At 53.2% G+C, this 16,202-nt stretch overlaps 9 protein-coding genes across 9 annotated transcripts; 2 read left to right on the forward strand and 7 right to left on the reverse strand.

Moving 5' to 3' along the window:
- Nucleotides 1-250: 250 nt before the first annotated feature.
- Nucleotides 251-994, reverse strand: PG985_000375 (uncharacterized protein; the record flags this gene model as incomplete). The annotated part of the gene is made up of 1 exon (XM_066820144.1): nt 251-994. One exon carries the CDS (start codon nt 992-994, stop codon nt 251-253), a length of 744 nt encoding a protein of 247 aa, XP_066691023.1.
- A 1,965-nt stretch (nt 995-2,959) lies between these two features.
- On the reverse strand, nt 2,960-4,055 carry PG985_000376 (uncharacterized protein; the record flags this gene model as incomplete). Its single annotated transcript, XM_066820145.1, has 2 exons — nt 2,960-3,510; nt 3,572-4,055. 2 exons carry the CDS (start codon nt 4,053-4,055, stop codon nt 2,960-2,962), a joined length of 1,035 nt encoding a protein of 344 aa, XP_066691024.1.
- Nucleotides 4,056-4,605: 550 nt separating this feature from the next.
- PG985_000377 (major facilitator superfamily domain-containing protein) lies at nt 4,606-5,186 on the reverse strand (the record flags this gene model as incomplete). The annotated part of the gene is made up of 2 exons (XM_066820146.1): nt 4,606-4,635; nt 4,887-5,186. The coding sequence occupies 2 exons, from the start codon at nt 5,184-5,186 to the stop codon at nt 4,606-4,608; spliced, it is 330 nt and encodes a 109-aa protein (XP_066691025.1).
- Nucleotides 5,187-5,234: 48 nt separating this feature from the next.
- PG985_000378 (Major facilitator superfamily transporter) lies at nt 5,235-6,816 on the reverse strand (the record flags this gene model as incomplete). The annotated part of the gene is made up of 5 exons (XM_066820147.1): nt 5,235-5,341; nt 5,410-5,717; nt 5,886-6,061; nt 6,158-6,568; nt 6,625-6,816. 5 exons carry the CDS (start codon nt 6,814-6,816, stop codon nt 5,235-5,237), a joined length of 1,194 nt encoding a protein of 397 aa, XP_066691026.1.
- A 450-nt stretch (nt 6,817-7,266) lies between these two features.
- PG985_000379 (uncharacterized protein) lies at nt 7,267-9,399 on the reverse strand (the record flags this gene model as incomplete). The annotated part of the gene is made up of 3 exons (XM_066820148.1): nt 7,267-7,857; nt 7,946-8,473; nt 8,497-9,399. 3 exons carry the CDS (start codon nt 9,397-9,399, stop codon nt 7,267-7,269), a joined length of 2,022 nt encoding a protein of 673 aa, XP_066691027.1.
- A 602-nt stretch (nt 9,400-10,001) lies between these two features.
- On the reverse strand, nt 10,002-10,181 carry PG985_000380 (uncharacterized protein; the record flags this gene model as incomplete). Its single annotated transcript, XM_066820149.1, has 1 exon — nt 10,002-10,181. The coding sequence occupies one exon, from the start codon at nt 10,179-10,181 to the stop codon at nt 10,002-10,004; it is 180 nt and encodes a 59-aa protein (XP_066691028.1).
- A 422-nt stretch (nt 10,182-10,603) lies between these two features.
- On the forward strand, nt 10,604-10,852 carry PG985_000381 (uncharacterized protein; the record flags this gene model as incomplete). The annotated part of the gene is made up of 1 exon (XM_066820150.1): nt 10,604-10,852. The coding sequence occupies one exon, from the start codon at nt 10,604-10,606 to the stop codon at nt 10,850-10,852; it is 249 nt and encodes an 82-aa protein (XP_066691029.1).
- Nucleotides 10,853-11,823: 971 nt separating this feature from the next.
- Nucleotides 11,824-12,272, reverse strand: PG985_000382 (uncharacterized protein; the record flags this gene model as incomplete). The annotated part of the gene is made up of 2 exons (XM_066820151.1): nt 11,824-11,984; nt 12,041-12,272. 2 exons carry the CDS (start codon nt 12,270-12,272, stop codon nt 11,824-11,826), a joined length of 393 nt encoding a protein of 130 aa, XP_066691030.1.
- A 1,821-nt stretch (nt 12,273-14,093) lies between these two features.
- PG985_000383 (uncharacterized protein) lies at nt 14,094-16,043 on the forward strand (the record flags this gene model as incomplete). Its single annotated transcript, XM_066820152.1, has 1 exon — nt 14,094-16,043. One exon carries the CDS (start codon nt 14,094-14,096, stop codon nt 16,041-16,043), a length of 1,950 nt encoding a protein of 649 aa, XP_066691031.1.
- Nucleotides 16,044-16,202: the final 159 nt, after the last annotated feature.

Consider the following 16,202-nt stretch of genomic DNA (forward strand, 5'->3'; position numbering starts at 1 on the left):
GTCTAGAGTGTATCAGGGTCGAAGGTGGCCATCCTAGTTTATTGATATGTGCATAAGCGAGTGGAAGACTATACGACTCATAATCTAAAGAAGACAATAAGGAAACGAAAACAGAAAGAATCAAACGGAACCCTTCAAAAACACCAGCCCATGTAACCCGTTCCAGATAATGCAGTCGTACCCAACCGTGCACCCCTTTTCCGTCCAATGCTACCAGCCATCCAATAGAGAGAACCTGTCTCCTTTCTGCCTAGTTGCGGCTCTTGAAGCTAGGGTCGCACTTAATCTCCTTGACGTTGAAGTTCTTGCCGTTCTGCGTCTTCCAGGGCCCCTTGCCGGCGTCGCCAAAGGTGACATCCACATTGGCGCCGCGGACGAGGGTGATGACCTTGTTCTGCGTGTCGATCAGCTGGCAGCGGGCCTCCTTCCGGCCGGCGCCCACGTTGAGCGTGACCTGGTTGTAGGGCCCTTTGGAGCCGACGGGCGCCTTGTGGTCCTTCTCCCCAATACCGGTCTGTGTGGCGAGCTCCGAGGGCCCGCTCAGCGTGACGCGAAGGGGCCCGTTGGCGCGCTCTTCAATCTCAACGACGTCGCGCTTCTTGGGCGCGGCCACGAAGGCGGTGCTGCACTGCACCTTGCTGACCGCGGTCTTGCGGAACGTCCACTCGCCCTTGCCGGCGTCGCTGAAGGTGGTGTCGACGTTGGCGCCCCGGGTGACGGTGACGGGCCGGCCGCGCGCGTCGAAGATGCGGCAGCGCAGGTCCTGGCCCTTGTCGTTCTTGAGGTTGTGCGACGCGAGCTCGACCGAGGTGAAGTCGGAGCCCGCGCCGATGGGGCGCTTCTGCTCGTTCTTGCCCAGCTGCGTCTGCGTGGCCAGCTCGCTGGGGCCGCGCAGGGTGACGGTCACCTGGTTGGCATTGTTGGCGTCGGCGGCCGGGGCGGCGAGGGCGCCGGAGGCGGCGAGGAGAGTGAGGAGGGTGGTGGTGAACTGCATTGTGACTGGGGTTTTTGGACTTTGTGGCTTTTGTGTATAGAAGGAGTAGTGAAATAGCAAGAGTGTAATAATAGATACTCGGAAAGGGAGAAGCAGGAAATTGTCTGTCTTTAAACTGGAGTTGATACTGATGATAATGGAAAGATGCTGCCTTCTACTGAGACGGACCCGATACTTTTATATCCAATTCTGCCTTCCCTCTATCACCTAATATCATCGAGTCTCCCCATTATAGCCCACCATCTACCATGACTGCTCTGTCATGTCATGTCCTACAATTGACCTACAGTTGGGTTGAACACACGCCCAACCCTCTTGGTAGTCCATCACCAACATTGGTAATTTGCGCCGCTAAAAATACCAATCAGTCACCATCAGCCAGCCCACCCCAAAATAAGTCTGGGGACTTGGCAAGCGCGACGTGATTGGCTCTTGGCGGCCGTTTATAATTAAAATCTCCGGCATCCGCTAGCGCTGACGTTGACGTTGCAATCGTACGGGCGACCAGATTCCCGAGGGAGTGGCTACGTGTGTGTGCGTGTGTGTTGGCTGGCCCTCACGTCGTCCTCTGCTGAGCCACACGGATGAACGTGTTCCCCATTGCACTGCATCCCTATTTCCGGTTAGCCGGCGCAAGGGATGATGACGAGCGGATGCCGAGCCGAGCGGCAACGCCAGATGAGAAAAGCTGGAGGCTGAGTGAGAGCCCAGCTTACTCCTCGCCCTGAGCGACCAAGGGCCTAGATTGCGACCGCCTACTCTTTTCCCAACCCATTTCCCGGGTCTACTAAGAGTCGGTCAGCTTACAGCAGCACCATCTGCCAACCGGGTCATGTGTTTGTTTCATAAATTAAGGCTGACCGGTCCTGCAGCTGAAAATTCCTGTCGCTGCCTCTTTCGAAATACTTTACGTAACTGCAAACGGACTGGCTGAATCAGCCTCCCAGAAGCTGCTATATTGCATCAGATCTCACTTCGCAGCATTTGTCTCAGAATAGGGGTGGACTAGACGGACAATGACATGAAGCGCCCTCAGTCATTCGTGACGCATAGCGCTGCTGAGCAACGACGAGCTGGATCTTTATTTAGTGCCGGCGTGGCTATTAAAAGGATATATAGCACAGCGTCGTATAGCAAGAGAAGTTGAAGGAAATGACTGTGGAGGCCTCACACTTGTAATGACTTCCGGCGGATCCCTCCTTTCCAATCCCCCTCACCCTTCGCAGTCGCATGAGCATCAGCGCCATCCCTTCTAAATCCAGCATCAATAAGCCTTCTAGCCCATATAATATATCATAAAGGTTTACATGTTTCCGATTATATTTATATTCGTCAAAGAGCATCTTGGCGCAGAGGAAGCGCACCGGGCTCATAACCCGGACGTCCTTAAATCGAAACTAGGAGATAACTTCGTTTTTTCTTTTTTCTTCTTATATCAACTTTATTTGTTCTTTCTTTCTTTTTACGCTAACTTTCTTTTTTTATTCTTTTTCTTAACTACGTAAAGCGATATCGTATACTCGGGGTCTACTACCCTTAAACCAACTGTGCCATTCTGCCTAATAGAACCCGCTTCTTCGCCTGAACGATGGTCAGGGTGGCGCTTGCGGTCATAAGCACTATACTGGATGATGTGATGTTGAAGGGATTGGCATTTGCATCTGCTGTGTTCCTACTCGATCCCGGTGAGCAAGACTGTCCCATCCCGTCGGTATGCTCGCTCTGCAGAAGATGGATATTGACGTCGATCTCATCAACCAGATGGAATATGGCCCGCAAAGTCAACTCTGCATTCAGCGCTGGCTGTGATGCCAGGCTGAAGCGACCGACCGTCAATGCCTGGTCTACATTCGGTTGCGAAGGCAAGGACATATCCATTGACAAGGGATGACTTGCTGTAATTTCCTGCCTGTCAAAGGCGATGATCTCGGATCCCGTAGTGCAGTTCGGAGCAGACGCCTGAGTTTATATATGCTCGTAGTCAGAAGGACCAAAGAATGGCGGATAGAGTTGCAACATCAGCCTAGCTACAAATAGGTCGAGTGTCTGAAGAAGATATGCATAGCATGTGAGAAGCTGTAAAATGGTGACATGGCAGGATGCCGATGACTCGCTCCCAAGTACGGGATAGGGAAAGCTGCTTGCTAGGCTGGACCCCTTAACCCTCCTCGTAGTAGAGGCTGGCACCTTTGGCATGCCGAGTCTCACAAAGGCATGGCTAAGGTCCACTAAGCCTTGGGTTGATGCAAGAGCCTCGTCGTCGGGAACCTGTCCGGAACCTGTACTGGGCCCAGTCGATGCCAGGCTCCCAAGGTGGTTTTGCAGTTTCAGCAAGTCCGTTTGGAGACCAAGAAACCTGTCTGCAACGGCAACGCTGAACTCGACGCCACGGTTGATGGTACCAGCACCCGGTGGTATCGTGGACAGAACAGACAGCCATTTCGGGTCAACGGATGGCGGTGGTTCGTTCAGGGGTTGAACCTCGATGGAAGGTGTTTCACCTCGAGTAAAGTCGACTAAGGCAAGGTGAGATATGAACGCAAGTCGCAAGGGGAAAGAATGGGGTTGGAGTCTTACATTCTGGTGAAAGCCAGTCGTAGAGTGGCGTGATCGCCTCTTCGGGTCTATCAATATCCGGGGCCAAAGTGTATGTTTGGTCAATCCAAGCGGCTTCGTTTGACTGCGTAGAGACTAGGCCCGAGTTAGGATGTGAAATTGTCGAGACCGTCTGTGTCTGCTTAGTTGGGGAAACTGTGGCAGAGGGTGTAGGGTTTGGGGAAGTAGCGTTGGCATCGAACCGTGCCTGGCCATCTCTGCTTCGCAATTGCTTCTTGGGAGGCCTTGAGTTGTCCTCCATATTGACGGCGATAGTCGGCCTCTTGCCAGGGGGGCGGCCTATGCGGGACGCTCCGCTGTAGACACACTCTATATCGAGCCGGTCGCAGCGCTCGCAGCGACCGCCTGCATCGTCCCCTCGGGCGCAGCGGTTCTTCAGCTCGTGACAGCGGTCGCAGGACGAGCGCAGTTTCGACTCCACACCAGATGCGCGAACCGTCCTCATCGATACAGTGCTGTGGTGAGCCGGAAATTAGGTTTGAATAGTTGAGGTAACAGCTATACGTGAGCAAATTGGTTTGGAGAAATCGGCACAGAATGAGGGATATTGCGATGCTTGGGAAATAACCGGTCTTCCCTTAAGCGAGTTTGCTTACGTTCATCGGTGCCTGAAGTTCCTCGGCCATGCAAGGGAGACGTGTGACCAACTAGATTCAACCCCTGGGTTACTCGATGCAAGGATGATAGTGCTTATCTAAATGCCAATGAGCCAACCGCGATTATCTGCAATCCAGGCCAGTGGTATTAAATCAAATTATCGATACAAACACGCCTGTCACAGTAGTTACAAGGATAGCGAGCCGGGGCAGGGATATACCGATTGGAGACATGTTAATGAAAAGTATGATTGGGTCTCTCCTTTGGTCTCTAAATTCTCCAAGTGCCTTCTAAATGTATGAACGAGCCCAGACATCGACATGGCTCAAATGCTGCACTCGAGCTACTCCCGGTGACGTAGTTCACCATGGCTTTCTTTTCCCTGCTGTGACCTCACATTATACCACCTTGCGGACCTTCATAGCCACCTGAACAGTGTTGGGACTCTTGGTTGCACATGCTATCCGCCATTCACTGGCTAACTTGGTTGGGTTTGTTTTCCGCGTTCGAGTCAACGCGTTTCCATTGGAGCCCCATGGCCACTATAAAGGCAAGGCTGCATGCTACCACAGGAACGAACTGTCGCCGTCGTGACTCGTCAGCAGACACGCGATATACCAGGATGCCCTGCTGAACACGGAAAGGCGAAATGGAGGTTTAAGGAGTTATGGCGACTTACATAGACTCTTGTAATGGCGTAGCTGTACGCCTCGAGGATGGGATCCACCGGGTCAGGGAAGTAGTGTTCTGCAGTCTGCCTAACGTGCGCAGTACCCGATGCCAACAAGAAGCCGATCTGGTGGTCGTCCAAGGAGAGCTCACGCAGGCGCTTCTTGAGGTAGGTGTTGAAGATGCTGCCGGCGATAACCTGTTCGACAGACGCCCCGAAGTACTGCGAGAAAAACCCCATCGAGACGCCAATGGACATCAAAGGCGACTTCTCGAGGTCCTGTTGGAGCACCAGCGTCGGGACTTGCATAGCCAGACCAACGCCCAGCCCCTGGAGAACTTGGAATCCGATCCACTGTCACATGGATGTATGGAACGCCGTGAACGTGGTGTAGAGCCCGGCGGCAATGCACATCAGGGCACCGCCAACGAAGAACCAAGGATTGTAGTAGGCCAGTTTGTTGGCTGCGGAGCAAGGTCACTGGTCAGCATCTCCGTATCCGCCAAGATTGGAACAATAGAAATTTTCTTACCTAGAGTGCCCACGATGCCCAAACCGAGAATCTGTGCCAGTACGGATGGTAGCACGCGCACGCCACTGTCAAGAGGACTCACTCCCTGCACCGCCTGGAACCACAGCGGCAGGTAGTACGACATTACAGCCAAACTACCGAGCTGGAGAAAGGCGAACACGCATGTCACCGCAACCTGCCGCCGTCCCATGATGACACCGGGGATGAGTGCAGTTTCGCCGACGTGCCACTCCCACGCGACAAAGAGGATTAACAGGACGCCGCCACCGAGGAATAGGCCGATGACAGTTCCCGAGTTCCATGGGTACCTATCGACTCTTGGCGTGAGCATCCACTCTTCTTTGAGTGAACATAATGTCTTAGGAGGGAGTAATGGGAATTTATCGAGTAAACGGTTGCTCCTTCCCTTATAAGACACCGGGATAAGGTAGAGTGAACACTGAATTAGGAATTAATGAACACCGAAGGTCGCTTACCGTGTGCCACCCCATTGCATGGCGACCAGGATGAGAAAACAGGCGGGAATGAATATGGCACAGCCCAGAAGATCGAGACTTTTGAAACGTTGGCGGAAGGTCTGGTGGGCGTGGACACTGCGTGGCTTGAAGTAGAAGAATTGGGTCGCCAGAGTCAAAGCACCGGCCGGGAGATTCTGATGAAATGGGGGGAGAATCAGCTCAGTGATTCAGCTGGCATGGCCGGCGTACTCATATCGTACATTGGGATCTTGTAGAAGGGGTATACTCACAATCCAAAAGCACCACCTCCACGAAACCCGATCCGTCAACGCCCCGCCGATAATGGGCGCCAGTATAATGCCCAGCGCGAACATGCCGCTCGCCAGGCCCACGAACAGCGGCCGCTTGGCGGGCGAGCTGACGGTCAAGACGATCGTCAACCCGCCGCTGGCGACGCCCGACGCGCCCACGCCGGCCACGGCCCGGCCCACGATGAACATGTTGGAGCTGTTGGCGGCGCCGCAGAGGACGCTCCCGACGAGGAACACGGAGAAGAAGGTCTGGTAGACCCAGCGCAGGGGGAAGATGGACGCGGCCCTCCCTGCGAGCGGGAGAAGCGCGCAGGTCGTGAGCGAGTAGGCGGCGGGGTACCAGGCTATTTGGGCGGTGTCGTGGAATTCGGCGGTTATGGACGGGACAGCCTGGTTTGGGGAAAGCACATTAGAACAAGCTAATCTTCTCGGGATCATGGACTGACGGTGGAGATGACGAAGACGTCCATGGACATAAGGAAAGAACCGATGCAGATTCCAACCAGGATGCAGTAAAGTGGAAATCCGGACATGGGCTCAGTTGTAGGAGCAAAAGCGCTCTCGCCGCCGGAAGCTATCGGGCCACTATTTGAAAGTTCATGGTTGTCCTGGCCATGGATGTCGTTTTCTACGGCCATGTTTCGGGTGTTTGAATAAGGCCTGCCTCGGCTAATGATCCCGCGAGTGAGAGGCCGCAAAATCCACAATGGCTGTTAGAGATAGAACACAAGTGAATACGGCTACGAGTGAGATCTGTTAGGCCAAGTGTAGGATTTGACCCAGCCATCGAGGATATTTATGATTTTCTATCACGCACGTATTTCTAGTTTTCCTCTGCTTGCTGCCAGCATGCCTTTGGAAAGGAGCCGGCGGCGACATTGCCAAGACATCCGTCAAACCCCAGAGAAAGTCGCCGGTCCAAACTTGACAAGAAACCGTAAAGATTGATTGGTCAGATGGCTCCCCCAAATTGGTATGCCCCACTGATGTCCCTTTTTCCTGTTGCTGACGGATCCATCCCGTGCTTTGCCTATTAGTAATCTCGAGAACCAACAACGCCAACCCGACCGATTAACAGTAACAAACTCTTACGGCAGACTCAAGAACAGCTTGAGCAGTTCGGGGTACTTAGGCGTCCCCAACCCCGTAACCGGATCCCACCCCGGCACGGCCGAGAACCCCGAAGACCCGCAGTTGGGATTCGAGCCATTCACAATATCATTAAACACCTCCGGGTGAGTATAGAGCACAGGGTTAATAAACCCCACCGGCCCCTTGCCGACCGCCTGCCGCTCCTGGTTGACGAGCGTGACGACGGCCGCCCAAAACGGCGCCGCGATGGACGTGCCCGCGGTCGACATCTGGGTCCCCTTGATGAAGGCCTGGAACGCCTTGCCCACCGCCGCCACGTCCGGGTACGCGCGCCCGCCGCGGTTGAAGAGGCCGCCGCCGGATCCGATGTTGCTGGCGTCGGCGTTGGCTACATATGATGGGTGGCTTGGGTCGTGAGCCGCGAAGAAGGCGTCGACGGCCGGTTTCTGGTAGGTGGGCTGCGCGAAGTAGTTGGAGAAGCCGCCGCCGCTGGAGAACAAGGGCTGGCCGGGTATGCCCTGCATGGCGGTCTCGGGGTCTTTGATGGTGCCGTTCTCTTGGATTTGGGTCGCGCCTGCGATGGTTACCTGGCATCGCGAAGAAATGTCAGAAAAGAAAAATCAATCATTGATCAGAGATCGTCAGTGAACAATAGATAAAAACGTTCCAACTCACAAATGGGCAGCCCATGGGCATCTGCGGTGTGTAAATAGTGCCATTCTGACCCGATCCGGACGTACACCCCGAGGGGGAGATATCGCCTGGAGAGGTAGCCACGCCGAAGTCCCCCGACGAGAAGATGAACGTCGTCCCCTGTAGACCGAGTTTCATGAACTCATTGCACTGCCTTCGAACGTAGTTGATGGGCAAGTTCGCCTCGCCCGTGCTGTACGAAAAAGAAATGACCTGGGCCGGCTTGTAAGCGCCGCACATCTTGGCCCCGGTGAAGCCGCCCGGCACCCTGTTGGGGTACTGCGCGTCGATGCCGGGACTGTCGCCGGTGATGCCAAAGTCAGTCGCGTTGCAGTACGACCCGTCCAGGGCGTCGAGGAAGGTGTTGAGAAACCCCGTCAGCTGCCCCTGGGCGACCTTGATGCTGTTGGGCCGGTCCTCGTTCTGGTACAGCGTGACGGTCTGCGGGTAGACGAGGGACTGGAGGAGGCTGATGTCGATCGAGGACTCGCCCGCATTGAAGGTCGAGTTCTGCGCCACGGGCGCCACCGCACCGTTGATGAAGGCCGGGAGCGGTGATGTCCCCTTGGGGACCTCGGGGGAAAGGCGGCCCAGAAGGCGTCGAGGTCTTCCTGTGCGTAGGTGTCAAAGGTCTGGAATACGCCGACGGAGTTGCCCGGAACGGCGGTGTTGTTGGCCGGGATGCCGTAAAGTGCTCGGTAGCAAGCAGGGGTGAAAGCACTGGCGCACTTTTGTAGATCCGGAGGCAGTTCCGATGCTGCGGATTGCGATACAGTATCGTGGTCTGAATGGGAAAAGCTCGATGCTTTCTCACTGGCTTCGGTCAAAACGAAGTTGGAGTGGATACCCCGTCGTAATGCCCTGGAAATCGTCCTCTTCCTCAGTGGTGCCGAGGGCTTGACTCCGGGAGTGATGTAGTCGATGTGCTGCCGGAGATGCTTTGGCACCGAGTAGTGGTCGCACCCAAGCCGCACTTCACCCTGGCGGTCGATCTCGTGGTACTGGGTCCTGAAGAGGCTCTCGGCCTCGCTGATGCGCATATGGATCGACAGCCATCCCCGATTCTCGTAGTGCGTTATGCGTTCGTCCCTGATGCCCGAAGCCATGAGCCAAGTCTTGACGGAAGACACGGCTTCTTCCCCGGGAGCGAACAAGTCGATCACTTCCTCGTGCGACAGATGCTGGCCGTACTTGGGCGAGGAGGGGTGTGACAATTCCATCAGTCGCTGGTACCCAACCTCAAGGTTGCTCTGTGTTAGCCCGATGCGCACTGGAAGGATGGCGTCCCCGCTTGCTCTGGTTCGTCTCTGGACGCGTCCATTTTGATAGCTCAGGCTTTGGCTCCTTGATTCGTGCACGACATAGTTCTCGGTCGGGCATGCTTGAGTGGTGCTGCACGAAAGAAACAGGAGGATCAAGTCAGTCGGTAGCCTCATCGTAGCTGTATGACTAAGTTACAGGCAGAGACGGCGTGACGAGAGAATTGGGACAGAAGAAACTACAGAAACTATCATCTACGTTTATGCAAGACTTCCCGCCCAGGGCGACTTTAGAGTTGAGGCTAGGCAGGGCTGAAAAGGGGTTTGAAACAGAAGGTCGCACACTTGCAAGGGTCTACCCCATGTTTCAGCGCCAGGCCACGAGTCATGTAGGCTGCCCATACCAAACACTGCCTGGGAATCTAAAACTGGCTGACCTCTTGTTTTCGTGGCCAACCAGAAAAAGACCAAAAGTGGCTGAAGTAGCCGTTTGTGTCGTGGCCGCGACATGTAAGCGCAGATGCGGCCTAGTTAGGTGCCCTCAAAACTGTATATGAAAATGCCATGACCCAAAGACCCGGAACCTTCTAGTCAAACCTTATATTGTCTAATAGCATTAGATAAAACCCACATGCTGAATCGTATTACCATGATGCTGGGTCAGACTAGCAAGATTGACGACATTGCAAACAATACGTTCCAATTAGTGTAGATGATTGCCAGGGTATATATACTCAGTCAATGACCTGAATTGAAAAAGCGTAACGGGCTGCGCTTGTTCATGATTGCGACTGACCGAGAATATGGGTTGTATCTACAAGGTCTAGTGCGGAGTGAAGGCAGTAGTTATCACCGGCGACGATATTCATAACGTCCGCGATGGACTTGGACTCGCTCAGAGCGCCCATGGGCAGCACGTTGGTGACCAGGGCGTCGTCGCTGGGCGGGCTGTTGTTCATGGAGCGGGTGCCCGAGCTGGCACGACTCTGGCACGAATACACCGCCTGTCACATCCCATCCAATACACCTTTTGTAGCAAAATCCGCACCATCCCAGACCCAATATCCGGGGCCACTTATACCGCCCTATGACGGTAACTTGGAAGCCATCTTAGCTTGGTAAGCTTAGCAAGAGAAACCACAGTCCATGTCGATAGTACTGTACACACCCACGTCCGTGTTATCCCAATCGCCAACGCTGCAGCGGTCATCCTTGGTATTTGCGTGGGAGTACCAGACGTCTCCGTTGTACGCAAATGCGACCTGCGGGGTAAATGAATGATCAGCCGGCAAAAGAAGGAGAGGGGGAAGGGAGATGAGGTAGGACTTACCAAGCTGCCCGGTCTGAACACGCTGATTTGCAGGGGGCATTCAAGGCGATAATGCAAGATGCCGCCAAATCCATTGACGCCCTTCGTGTCCTCAAATACGGTTGTGCCGCTGATGGTCTGGGCGCCGTCGAAGACTCGGACCCATGCGCTTTCGGTTGCTTTCTCGTGGTCTACTCGGACTTGGACGTGGACGCCGCACCAGCCGCCGACAAAGCGCTTCTCGATGGAGGCGTCCTCGGTGGTGCTGTTGGCGGGCATCTGAGCGGCCCAGGCCTTGGAAGCGAGGCCGAGGACGGCTAGGAATGTGGTAATGGCACACATATTGTGATGATGATGACGTGCCTTTTCGGGATTGGCCAAGGTCCGATCTTGATTTGGTGATGGTGGTGATGGTGGTGATGGTGGAAATATAATCGATGTAGACTAGAGAGGGGGGAAGATGACGTCTTATAGTTGAGAAAGGAGAGGTGGGATTGGGCTTTCTCCGGCACGGTTTCCAAAGTTCCGATAAAGCTTTTATTCATCCGTGGCTGCCACTAGGCCAGAGCTGAAACTTAAGTAGGCTTTCATATACTTGATGCTATCTCTGGTCCCACGTGGCCACGAACTGGCTTGTAGATTCTTTTTAGAGACTTATAGAGAATAGAGTACCATCTAACATATAAACTTAAAATAATGGTCTTACTCTATAGAACCTGCCACACGTGGGAGGAACCAGCGCTTATTATACCCATTGCCTTCAACTGGCTTAGATCCTGGGGTTAGATCGGAGACTGGAGGAGGCAATGGAATGAACGCATGACTGGTATGGCATCTCGGGCAAATGAAGTAGGGTTTAAAAGGTACTCGCATATAAGGCCACGACCTGTTGTTCCTTACAAGTTTTGGCCGGCATTAGTCGACGCAATGGGAGGAGAGGGGGTGATGCCGAGATGAGGATTTGTCGTCTTGCACTTGATCCATGCCACTCAGCTAGCAACTACCGTATGGTCTGCGGTCCTTCCACCTTTTGAGCTTCCATTGAAGCCACATTATTTCACCAAGTTGGGAAGAAGATTAAAGAAAAAGAAAACAATATTACGGAACATTAAAACAAGACTTAGAGAACAAAAGAAGAAAAGATTCACTCTGAGCCCGCTGGCAGACGTAGCTATCCAAATCCTAGGCTGTGTGTGACGTCGTTGGTATTCCTGCCAGTCATGTTAAGACAGGGCCATTGCTAACTTCTGTTCCAGGTAGCCTAATTACCATGACGATCCAATGAGCCCGAATCAACCTCGCCGCTTCGCGACACGTCCATCATCGTTCTCGGAAGCCTCAATTGTCTTGATCCGGAGATACTGTTGTTTGATCATGGCGAAAATCTCGCGCAGAGACTGTCGGGTTATGTTGTGCGAGTTGTCGATGTTGCGAAGGTGGGCGCGGGTGGAATCTACACACATATTTGGTCAGCTGCTTGCATCAGTGCTTGAACCTCGGCTAACGTACCCAACAATTGCTGGATTTGCTGCGACCCGTGACAGGTGGAGATTTCGTTCTCCAGCTTCCACTGTTCCCGCTTCAGGGTTCGGGATTCATTCTCCAGTCGGGTCTGTCTCTTCTTCAGAGATGCGGTGATTCTGGCTAGCTGCAAGACCATATTCTTGGTCTCTGCAATGTCTCGCTTGCGCTTCATCTTCATATCCGTGAGGTTGTTGTTGTTGATGGGCTGAAGATCCATGATGAAGTTGTTGCTGATGAGCTGCAGGTTCGTATGAATATCAAAGGGAGTGATGGATTTGGCGACAAATGAAGGGTTTGTGGGCTGACTGAAGTGTTTGCGGTTTATGTGTAGGTCTCGCGTGATGGTAGATGGGAAATGGACCGATTGGTCCTGTGGAAATGCTGAGATGCAGGAGACCCAATGTCAGAATGATGAGAAATGAGCCGAATGACCATAAGGTTGGTTGAGTGAAGGAGATCGAGTCGGATAAAACCTGAACGGGTGGCAGTGATGTTTTACGTCAAGTTGTAGATGGGTCGGTATGAGCTTGACCAAAGCAGTGGGGGAGGTGCCCAACATTGAAAGCAGTGGACTTGATGAATCACTTTGATGCCTGTTGTCAATTGTATTTGCTGGTGATTGTGGTGGTGAACAAGAGCAGGTACGACCCTCGTGATTTCGCCGTGAATCGCGGGTACGATTGAGATAATTTCTGTCCAGCCTGTGAATGAGCTACCTAATTTAGTTCTTTTGACTGAATACATAATCCCTACAGGCGGATTTCTTATCTGGATAGGACTTATATTCATACTGCTTGTCTGATGACTGGATCTTGCTGTGTTGTTTTGGTCTGTCCTGTCAACACTCACGTCGGCGCGAGCCTGCTCCTTTTTCCTCATCGATAGCAACACATTCCCACATCGAAGCAAGTATCTACTCCTCATTTCAATGGATTGACCTGGACTGTTGGAGATCCATAAGAACACCAGGTCACCTGTTTTGGGTGAAAATACAACCAGTGCCAAATGAAACTCGACTCATGGTCCAATAGCCTTATGAATGGTTGGCCAATCTGACTTCCCTCGATTATACACTCATCACCAGCACCTGATCCATCTTGACAGTAGGTACAGCTGGCCCTAAAGAGTCGCGTTATATAATGCCCTATAGCAGCAAGTCAGATATGGGTTTCCCCCTTATGGGTACCATGGATTGAATACACTATACATTTGTCCCATGTCATGAGCCCGTCCTGAATGTTGAATTTGAACTTCGTCTTAAATCTTACTTCGTAACGACTTACAGTTCCATCGCGATTCACACTTTCGTCACAACCTCGACCTCTTCTCAATTCACAACTTCGTCGAAACCCACAGCTCCATCTCAACTCCCAATTCACAATTCTGTCTAAAGGCATACCTTCGTCCAATATCACACCATCGTCCCAAGAGACAAATTAATTCACAAGGTGAAGCCACGACTCGACTTGTGATCGCATCCACAGCATTGGAGTCCAAGTCAATTCACATCGAACTTCAGCCTTATTTACGTTGAATTGAATCCTGATTTTTACTTCTTCCACAACAATATCTCGCCCCATTCCTTTCACAGCTTCGTCGAAGCGACAACCTCGTCGAAACAACAACTTCGTCCAAGCGACAATTCCTTCCCATAATTACAACCTTGTCCCAACCACAACTTCGTCCAAATCACAGCTTCGTCGAAGCAACAATTCCTTCCCATAACTACAACCTTGTCCCAATCACAACTTCGTCCAAACGGCAATTTGTCGAAGCAACAATTCCCCATAATTACAACCTTGTCCCAACCACAACTTCGTCCAAGCGACAACCTCGTCCAAACCACAACTTCGTCGAAGCAACAATCCCTTCCCATAACTACAACCTTATCCCAACCACAACTTCGTCCAAACGGCAATTTCGTCTCATAACTACAACCTCGTCGAAGCGACAACTTCGTCCGAACCGCAACTTAGTCCAAGCAACAATTGCGTCCCATTCGAACCACATAAGGAAACCGTATTAGACACAATCCAAGATGCCTGGCCAAGCAAGACCAGCTGCCGGGCCCGAAGCAGCTGCAGAAGTGTCTTCTTCCGGTCCCTCTGCCCAGTCCAAGCCCCCTCGCGTCAAATACAACCACCTGCAATATTTCACCGACTTCAACGATGACCAGCTCGATGCCTTAGCCAGCGAACTGGGCAAGTGGGAGAAGAAATCCTCATGCGTTCGCAAGGGTTGCACTCACCTGTCCAAGAGCCTCTGCTGGGACCAAGTCCCCGTCTACCCTGTCGACACGACACAACCTTCATTCTACCTGCCCCGAGTCATCCAGAACCTGCCCGCCTCTCTCTCTCAGAACCGCAAGCAGTGGATGTACACGTGCCTCCTGGCAAAATATTACCGCGTGCCCATCAACATCACCTTCTCCGCCATCAAGCTATACAACAACAACATCTCGCCTATCCACAAGGGCCGAAAGAACCAAGTCGAACTCGATGCCTACTCCCTATGCATTCTCTACAACGCGGGCCGCTTCATCGACAAGCGAGGCCTGCTTCTCGACCGCCTTCCCTTTCTGAAGCCATACCCCACTAAAGAGCGCGAGGGTTTCGATTGGAAGTTTGAGGAGAATCGGGACCGCGTCTTTCGATGGTACGACGATGGCCGCTGGGAAGAGTATCTGCCGGATGAGAACCCAGACGACGCTGAAGGTATCCCCCACGATGTGAAGGTAGAGTTGACGTTGGTCTACTCGCGGTTCCTGGGTTTGACGAATGGAGAGGGCGGTAATACGAACGAGTTTCAGAAGGCTGCTGCCCGGGCTCTCAAGCAACTGCTTCGCAAGCCTCGTGGTGAAGCGGTTGCCGAGGTGACGGATCTAGAGGAAGACCAAGCTGACGAAGATCAAGAGGATGCATCCCAAGCAGTATCTTCCCGAGACCAATCCTTGGCATTGTTGCAGAGAGATCCTTTGGAGCATCGCGAGGACCGTGTTCAGCAACAACGTGCACAGCAGACACCAATCAGAGAACGTCCCCTTCATCTTCAATTGTTCCAAGCTAAGCTAAGCGATGCTTTGAACGACCTGTTCGAGGCCGAAGGTGCCCACGATAAGCACAACTACCGAATTGAGATCGCTGAGAGAAGCGAGCTGCCCGTCGACGCAGATGCTCAACCCAGAACCGTTCCAGCTCCTGTCACAACCCCCAACGACCTCGACAATGAGCAACGCACTGCTCCTGAGGAAGAGGGTAGTCAGATTCCCTCAGTTGAAGCGGACAACGCCAACGAAGGAAACCGTGCCTTGGACCAGATTGCCAAGCCAACCAAGCGGGAGTCTCCTGAGCCCGGTCCGGCCGCGCGCAGAATCAAGAGTGAGGTCGAGAGCAGCGCCAACGGCCTGAAAGAAGAATCTCCCAGTGCCGAGTCCAAACTTGACCCGGACAAGAATTCCATACTCCGCGAGGCCGCTGAGCAGCAGGCAGCCACCATGAAGCGCAAGTACGAAGAGACCCTCGAGGAACTCAACGAGCAAAAGGAGCAGTACCACAAGCTGGCGCTGGAGAGCAAGAAGGAGCAGGCCCGAGGCAGCAAGCGACAGAAGCTGCTGCACGTCCACGTCGAGAGCATCTACCGCAAGTGGGACACGGGCAAGATGCTGCAGGACGAATCGAACGGGTTCGAAGGCGCGCTGGAGCAGGTTCACGACACCGTCGATCATTTGAAGCAGTCGATGGCCAGCGACCGGGCCCAGCTTCGAAAGATTGTCGAAGCGGAGGACGCGGAGGATGTTCGCAAGCAGCTCCGGGACTGGGTGGTTCGGGAGGAGGCGAACGCGGGTGGGAAGATGGACAACTTGGAGAAGCTGCTCAGCAGCGACGCCGTCGCTCGACCTATGGATGTGGCCATGGAGCTCAAGGAGAGCTACGCTACTTGGGTCAAGACCATCAAGCCCCGACTCGACCGGGAGCAACCTGGCGTCTAGAGGTGATTTGGGTTGATTTGAGGTCGAGATCACTGAGATCTGGGCGAATTTGCACTGTTTATGTAATTAGATGTATTCATTATTACGACGGAGATCCCATCTACCTTGCCTAGACGCAGGCTTAGATGAGAAACAAATTGCGAATGAATCTCATACCAT

Source organism: Apiospora marii, assembly GCF_038362585.1.
Source record: "Apiospora marii strain CBS 49790 chromosome Unknown utg000001l_segment0_segment0, whole genome shotgun sequence".
Classification (NCBI taxonomy): domain Eukaryota; kingdom Fungi; phylum Ascomycota; class Sordariomycetes; order Amphisphaeriales; family Apiosporaceae; genus Apiospora; species Apiospora marii.